This window comes from Ceratosolen solmsi, unplaced genomic scaffold (genome assembly GCF_000503995.2).
Source record: "Ceratosolen solmsi marchali unplaced genomic scaffold, CerSol_1.0 scaffold31, whole genome shotgun sequence".
NCBI classification, from domain to species: Eukaryota; Metazoa; Arthropoda; class Insecta; order Hymenoptera; family Agaonidae; genus Ceratosolen; species Ceratosolen solmsi.
The window spans coordinates 657,110-665,990 of record NW_011948432.1 but is presented as its reverse complement, the minus strand read 5'-3'; the positions used below and the strand labels follow the sequence as shown (position 1 = coordinate 665,990).

General features: G+C 34.1%; 1 protein-coding gene across 1 annotated transcript in view; it reads right to left on the bottom strand.

Annotated features, from left to right (window-relative positions):
- Positions 1-8,168, bottom strand: part of LOC105364387 (uncharacterized) — a 34,266-nt gene extending 26,098 nt beyond the window's left edge. The window contains exon 1 of the mRNA XM_011502299.1: positions 7,991-8,168. Within this exon, the coding sequence (XP_011500601.1) occupies positions 7,991-8,168 (178 nt within the window). The remainder of the gene's footprint in view (positions 1-7,990) is intronic.
- Positions 8,169-8,881: the final 713 nt, after the last annotated feature.

The window sequence follows — 8,881 nt, the reverse complement described above, 5'->3', positions numbered from 1 at the left end:
TCGCTTTCTCGTTATGTCACATACTTATCTCTTTTTTTTCTCTCAACATTTTTTCTACTCGTTTTTTCCTTTCTCACTTTTTCTACTACAAGATAAAATGTTATATTCTCCTTTGTCTCTTTTGCTTTTCTTGCTATACATTCTTACGTAGCTCCCTTATCTTTATATCTCTCCCTACTTTTTCTTCTTCTTCTGTATCTTCTTTCATTTTTCACCTTCTCTCCTTATTTTCCTTGGCTGTATTTAACTTGAAAATCTTCTTAAATTCATTTTTATACATTTCGCTTGTTTTACATATTTAAAAAGCTACATACTACATAACCAAACTATAATATGCAAAGGGTATTGATATTTCGTCACAGCTATAATAAATTCTTATTGTCTTTAAATTATAGCATTCTTATTAAAAATCAGTTTAGATATTAAAATGAATTTTTATTAATTTGTTAAAAATAATCTATTCTGTGTTACACAAAAAAGTATAGTACATATTTTATAATATTTTTCCATTAAAATTGATTTAGTTTATTGAATTATATAACGATTCAATTTCAAGATATCACTAAAAAATTAAAATATTTGTTATTGATATTTACTAATTATTTTCATATTTACTTATTATTTTCCATATTTGATATATGGTAACAATACGACTATATTGTTTAATGCCAAGAAAACAAGTTGAATTATTAGTTTTTATTATTTTAATTAAATTCTATTTATCGAGAAATTATTGATTTCCATTCAACTCAAATTTCGTTTGTCATGAATAATTTATATAACAAAAAATATTTAATGTTTTAAAATCTTTATAAATATGACATAAAGAAACTACTAAATATTAATTTACTCAAGAGAAAATAAAAAACGAGTGAACGATATTTAGATAAAGATTTGACGTTTGCAATTATGTAAATGCTCGACGTATAATCAAAGGAATAATAATTAATCTATAAATGCACATACGCGAATTGTTCATAGCTGGTGATTGTCAAATATATCATGTTGATAATGACATATGTAATTCCACTAAATCATATAGCGACTATGTAGTTACGTTTGTACTGTTACATTGTATAGAAACAATTATGATCTACGTAGTAGCAAAAAGCTTTAAAACTAATTACGAAGTAACTTATCCTTAAAAGAATTGCTGAGTATAGAAATATAATTTACGAATATCATCAGGATTGTCAAGCATTAAAATTTAATTAAAAAATAAATTATACTTTATATATTGATAGGTATTACTGATGATTATTTTTTTTCACTAATTTTTAATGAAATGTCAATGTACGTAGAAATATAATTGCAGACCAAACTAAGTATTGTATACAATTTATCAAATAATTATTTTAATAGGGAAGATGCAGAATATAAAGCTTAAATAAATATAAATAAATGTAGTAGCATAAAGACAAAAGGCCTTATAAAAATTGTATTATTATTATTTTTAACTTTTAGTAAAAAGAATAATACATGAAACCATTTTCAAAATGGAATCGAATTAAGTTAAAAATTTTTTATTGTTTCGCATAATTCCATGCGCGTAAGAGAATAAAATTTCACAAATTGATTTTCTATTGTTTTTATTAAATATATTATTCAGTAAGTATAATCACTTTATAGACATTAAATTTATACATATCAATTTGAGTATCATTTTTCTAATGTCCTATATCATGATTTACTATAGTTTTTACTATAATAAATATAGTTTCGAAACAATATTTCTAAATTTATCATAGCAAATACGAGATCCAATGTCAAACGATTTTTAAAGAAATATTTGTCTCATTTATAAGTAATAATAGTTTTATAATATTTTGCAATTAATTTGATTAATTATGTCGTGTAATTTTCTGTAAATTGAAATTATAGAAAATTACGATACATCTAATAATTATACGAATACTTCGATCGATTTTTTTAACTGTTTGATAAACTTAGTATTTAAATACTAGTATGATGAATACATTTTTATAAGGATGTATCAGATCGAATTTCAATGCGAAAATTCTTCGACAATAGCGAGGTCTAATTAATAATATAATATTAATTAGAAGTCGTTGTTGTAAATGTAAATATAACGTGCACCTTGCATACAATGCATTGTTGTTGAGTAATTACTTCAGATTAAAGATATTTTATAGAAGATTACATGTAAATAAGTAAGCAAAATTGTATGTATGTACATTCGAGATATGAGGTTGCATTGTAGCTTTTCTTGCGTTGAAAGCGATGTGTATTAAGAATTATTGCAAAAATTCGGCTAACATTGTTCTTTATTTTTAAATCAAGTTGCAACCATATAAACAATTGGTCTTTCATAAAAATTCGTGTAAATTCCATACCGAGAATTATTTCAATCGTATTTTTATAAAAATTGTCCCTTTAATGTATGTCACAGGAAGCGTGCCTGGCGCAGTTATTATCTTATCACGGCAGTGAGAGCGTAGCCCTAGTATACAAGTAAAATTCTTTCTCTTCTATTCTTCCACGCGCTGTCAGATATACATGTGAACTTTCGCATTCATTTAAAAGTCGCTTACGCGCACGCTTCCCTTCCAAAACTACCTCGCCTCCCAGTCGGCTGGCTTTTCGAATTTATGAAGCGCAGGCGGAACTGACATTGCGGAAGTGATGCGAAGCGAATTTTCGTCCATGCCTGCGTGCGCAAGAGAGAAAAAGAGCGAATAAGGGAAGGAGAGGGAGGATAAAGACCAAACGCATTGCGTCCTAGCAGATGCTCGTATTTTAACGCTTTTGCTCACGCCGATGCCGGCAGTGTGAGCGAGCGAGAGAGCGAACACGTACAATGCGATAAATAAATTAATGCCGTTTGCCAACGCGAATAAGAGAAAAAGCAGAGTAAAACGGAGGTGGAACAGAAGAAAAACGAAGGGCCCCTCTCTCGAACCAGAACAAGAAAGCGTCGTCGTAGTCGGCCCATAAATTACTGGTTCATCTTTAAAATATGCGAATGGAAATATTTGGACCGTACGTCGTCGTGGCTGCACGAGTGCGTATCTTTATCGAGAAAGCGCGCGCGCGCACGCCCGAGAGAGAGAGAGAGAGAGAGAGAGAGAGAGAGGAACAGAGACAGAGACAGAGTCAAGGAGGGACAGAAAATTTCAGGGGTCGTACTAAAGATGCCATCTTTGTAACTCGAATTCGCCAAGTGCAGCAGCCGACTTCTTGCGAGTCTCCCAGAGACTCGGCGCGAGAATGCGCGCTAACGCGTACTTTCTCGCCATTCTTTTTTGTTCATCTTATTTATACTTAAATATAGTGGCTTACCCCCTATTAAAGTACTATTATACCCTTACCCATCTACATTCACATATACGCGATGTTATTGTTTTCATTCCAAGTCTCTTGGATTGTGCAATTAAAGAACATTAGACATCTTAAACCTTGGCGCAGAAACTTTGTGCATTACAAATGAAAAATGCCTAAATAAATAGCTTTAGTTTACAATTATTATTAAATAATTCGATCACGATACGAAAGCAAACTTATTTTCTGATATAAGTGCTTGCATCCGATTACCGAGCTTTTTTCTTTCCAGCTGGATGTAAATAAAAATTGCTGTTTTGTACCGTGAAATAAGTTGCACTCTACATGGGAAATTTTTATATGCGTAACTAATCATTAGCAATGATTACTCGAGCTTTTGGCGTGCATTTTATTTTCGGGCACTTTTGAATAAAATCACGCGGTAAGGAAGCGAATAGTTCGTCGACTGGTTGCCACTCCGTCACTCGGTCCATGCTTCGTCTCGTGCTTTCTCCTACTCGAATTCGCGGCTTCTTTTCCAATGTCCTAGCGTCAACAGCAGTTGAAATTGTAGCGGTAGCGGCATCGTAAATTACAGGACGAATAATTGATAGGCAAAGCCGATGTTTCTATTTTGTTGGCAGCACTTGTAACGGAGACCGCGATTTATTCTGCCTCACCGCCTTGCTGTCTCGGCTGCCCGAGTATAAATGGTCGTGTGATGCAGTCGCGCACTCGGGGAAAAAATTTCACCCGTTTGTGCAAAACTGAAAGAATGATGAACGAAGAGGGGAAATACGAGTCTAAGAGAAAGACGAAGAGAGTCACGAGAGACTGCTTTCGCACGATAGCTGTTGTATGAGAAAATCTTCTGGAAGGCGATTCCATGGCTTTTCCTAAACCATTTTGCGTTTTGTGATTCCTTCTTTATAATGTCTGCAGCTTATCTTACTTAGCCGAAAATGCGGAATTTATTTACCATAATACATGGGTAAGTCTAAGAAAAATTCTAATATTGCGCTACGTTAAAGTATATATTTCGTTTCGATAAACATGTTTGGAGAAAAACGCGATGACAATGAAATTTTAGTGCTTTGTAAAATATGTCTTCATACTTAGCATTATTATTAGTATTGTAAATAATGACGATACCTTACGACACTATGCGATGATAAATTATTATCGACTATACTATTAAGTATTTAAGAAGATAACTTTAGTTATAATAAGATAATCTAATTTCTAATACATACGATTACGTGTAAAAAACGAAACATTATTTTTTTGGCACTAGACTTCCATTCTGATTTTAAAGGGAAATTTATTCATCGTTATTCCAAATAAATTGCTCCTTTTCTCGAAATCAATTTTATGTTATTGGTTTTACCATTCCATAACTCCGCAAATAATGAAACAAGGAAATAATAATTCTTTCTTTTACATTTTCTTTAATTTTTAAGTGTTTCCTCATTTCATATATAATAAATTATGTGTTTTCACCAAAGTATAAATTGCCTTACTTAATTCTTAAATTAATAATAAATGTGTGCACTCTCAACAACATTAATTGCAATGCTCATGCTCAACAAATATATTAATATATTGCCATAGTCAATTAAGAAAGTTGGGTTTTTTTTTTTTTTTTTTAAAATAATAGTGAATATTAAAACAGTAGATTATAGTTGAAGCTATGTACGTGTTGGCTATGCCAGTCATTAAAGTGATTGTAGGAATATGGAGGATTATCGCGTATGTTCATAACTGTGAGAAGGTAAATTCTCCTCTATTATTCGTATCTCATTTTGCCGGCAAAATTTTCAAAATCCGTAAGTAAAATTTCAAAATGAAATATACCATTAATAATATCCCAGTTTAGTAAACTTTACGGGGTGTGCATTCTGATAAATTCTTCCGGGTTTTATCGAGAGTATTGGCCAAGTAACAGTGGCCAGATCATTTTACCAAAATCACGGTTCTATATATCATTGTCGCTGTTAAAAGTGGGCAATGGCCATTGCTCGGGACTATTATTTAAGAATATTAATTGGACGAAACAGTTAGCTGGCCTAGCCGAAAAGGAGGACTGGAGTCAGTGGTGGGTTAACGATAGTAATCCGTATAGTTGTCGTCGGCGTGCCGCCGCGCAATAAGAAAAGCCGAAAGGCGGAAAGTCGGTAAGTGCAGCGGACTTCTCGGCGAACATTCGCCAGGTTCTAGGATAAATCACTCGAACATAATTTGTAACGACTTCGAAATAACGCACCCAGCCATGTCGCAGATGGCCATTCGACCTAGATTTATCGTCACCTAACTTTTGCGCCGCGGAGTCATTTAAATGAATTTATACAGAATAGCTTCCCAGTGTCCTCTTACGAAGAAGTTTGGGAGAAGAAAGGAGAAGAGAAATGTTCCCTCGTAAGCCGATTTTAGTTTCCATTTCGTACACCTTGTACTTACGATTCTTCGCGTGCTTTTTTCGATCATTCGTCCTCCTTTCTTATCCAATTCCTTTACTGTCGCTAGATTTCTAAACTGTCATGAAGCAGAAGCTCAAAGTTCCTCTAACAAGAAAGTCTTTTTAGTTTAGTAGTAACGTACGACTCTGGCGCTATTAAATATAAATTCTCGAAAATGTTTGTAACACGTAATTCAAATGTTAGTCGTGCTTATGAGCGCCGAGTCAGCAAATACGTTAAATACCGAGTTAAAGCCTATCAGCATCTCGGACTGTTTATCCGTCATTCAGTGTCGTGGCCACGGATATTACTTTTCACCGAAGATACAAAAAAGCGCACAACTCAGCGTAATTCTTGCACCCTCTGACATGCCTCTTCACCCCTTCTGTGTCTCGTCCGGCCCATTCACTCTATTTCGTCTCCCTGTCTCTCCCGAGGGATAAACGCACGCGTGTCCCGCTACCGAGGCGCCACAAAGAGAAAATAATGGCCCGAGTGCCGAGTAGGTGCTGAGTTGGTAGGAAGTTTGTTTGTCTGCGTCGGTGGCAGCTAGTGAATCGTGGACACTCGTGCATTCGCGAGCACATGGATCGTATGCTCGAACGCGAAGTCTTTTTAGCTTTTGATTTTTTGAAACTCTTGTACTTGGATGCTGAGTTGACGTCATTGCCGTTGTCGCTCTTTTTCAAGCTGAAATTGTTTGGGTGCTTGAATGGGTTTCAGTGGTTTCTGAAGAAACTTCGCGCAGGCTGAAAAATCACTGCTCTGCGATGAAGTAACTTTTATCGTACGTTGCAAAAATAAAGTCGCTATTTATTTTTATTCAAAATGCATGTCGTATACTTAATAAACATTCGCTCAAGCTTGCTATGATGTATATTATCAGTGAGGACGATGGCTTTATATTATAGAAAACTGTGAATGCGCTGCAAAAAGCATTTACGCGGTATGAAAAATCTCTTTCTTTCATATATTAAATTAAAGTTACACGTTCGAGATTCGTAATGATTTTTATTAAATGCTACAATTAATTATTAAAACATATTATTTTATGTATTTCATAAATAATTTTTAATAATAACAATTATCTTTATCCCGGTTGTTTTCCTATTCGAAGGTAATTAATTTTAATTATTTTTAATTTCTATTTAAAGACTAAATTTTATTAAGTAAGTTATATCATAAGTTTTATAAAGTACGCTAGCTTTTAAATAAAAGAATTTATAGTAAAAATTGTCGACAAATAAATTCATATTAATATTGATACGGCTTGGATATAGAAGCTTTTTGACAACCGTATTGAGAAAAGTAATAATCAATGAGTAAATTTACATACAATGATTGTATTAATATTATTGAATAAATATTTTGGAACTGCTTTGATAAATTATTTTAATGAAACCATTGAGCATTATGAAACGAATAATGCACTGAAACAAGTCTACTGTATATAAAAATTAAATATTTATTAAAGAAAGCATGATAATATCATTCACTAATAAAGTTACGATTAGATTTTTGGAATAACTGTCACATATCGCAAACTTATTCTTCTTGAGCGAATCACATGTACGATTAGATTTTTGGAATAACTGTCACATATCGCAAACTTATTCTTCTTGAGCGAATCACATGTATTTATGATATATATATATATATATATATATATATATATATACTATCCACATTAATTATAATTCACGAAATTAGTTGATAATTTTTTTCATCTTACCTAATGCTACTAATCACAATTACTTTTATTGCCAGCCGAGCTAAACGTCATCGACGTCTCATAATAGATAAGAGCCTCTTTGTAATTGGAAAACGGTCGACCGTCAGTAGCCGCTATAAAAGGTGAAATAAATGATTGCGCACACATGGTGAAAAAGTGACCCTAGCCGCTTCGCGAATAACATTTTTTTCGAGCAAAATTACCGGAATTTTAGAAGGCGAGGTACTGGGAATTTTCCATGCGAAGATGCCGTTTTTCAAGGAGTAGCGGCGAGGTAGGCAAGGAAAAGCGGAAAAGGCGCAAAGAAAAAAGTCGAGTGTGTGTTCGCGCGGCAACGAGGGACGGCAGTCGCTGTTGCGTAACGGCTGCAATAAATCCAGGAGCCAATACACGTTTTGCATAATATAAGCTCTGCAGCCGCCGTTGCTGTCGCTATTGCTGCCGCATCTACCCGACGGCAGCATCAGCAACAGCAGGAGGTAGCAGCAGCAGTACCACCATCACTATTACCACCACCACCCACCACCATCGCCACTACTCCAACCACCACCATCACCCATCACCACCACTACTAAACCCATCACCACCCCTACCATCACCACCAGTACCACCACCACGATCGCTGCCTCCTTCGTCGTCGTCGCTGCCTCTTCCACCATCCACATGAACACCACCACCACCACCCCCACCACCACCACCATAGCTACCGCCACCACCGTCACGAGTTTCGCCTCATCTCTATATCGACTTTTGCGTCGGTGTTGCTTTGCGCTACGCTGATACCAAACTCTTTCCTTCGTACCCTTTCTTGCACAATGCCGAGTTCTTTTCAGGCTTTCCTTCCGATTGAATTGCCCTGTATGCGTAGCTTTCCACTGCCGCTCAACGTATTTATCGAACTATTTATTTTGTTTTTTTATATCGACAACTTATTTTTGAAATAAGATGGAATATTAAGAGTGATTTCGGAAACGATGACGCGTAAATCACAATTGTTAATATCGCACAACATTAAACGATTCATTGTTTAATATGTTTTTAGCATTTAATACTTTTGATCGGTCATTAGGTGGATAAATTTCAAAGAAATATTTTTACAATATTATGATTAAAATTGTATGCTATTAAAATTTAAGTAATATTAATATTGAATTTGCTTATGAATTTTCGAAATTACTGTCGATAAATATGCAAAATAATGTAGTAGAAGTTAATATTGAATTAAAGTTGAAGCTCACCGTGTCAACTAAAATTATGCGTATCTTTCAAATTCATGAAGATTTTGTATTTATAACTCAAATTCGGCTTTTAATGAAATAAAATACTTTCCTCAATTAAATCCTGGAGATAAAATTAATTCAAAGCTCTGTTCATTTTTCTACAAGTTTAGTCCACTTTGATAATATATATTTCG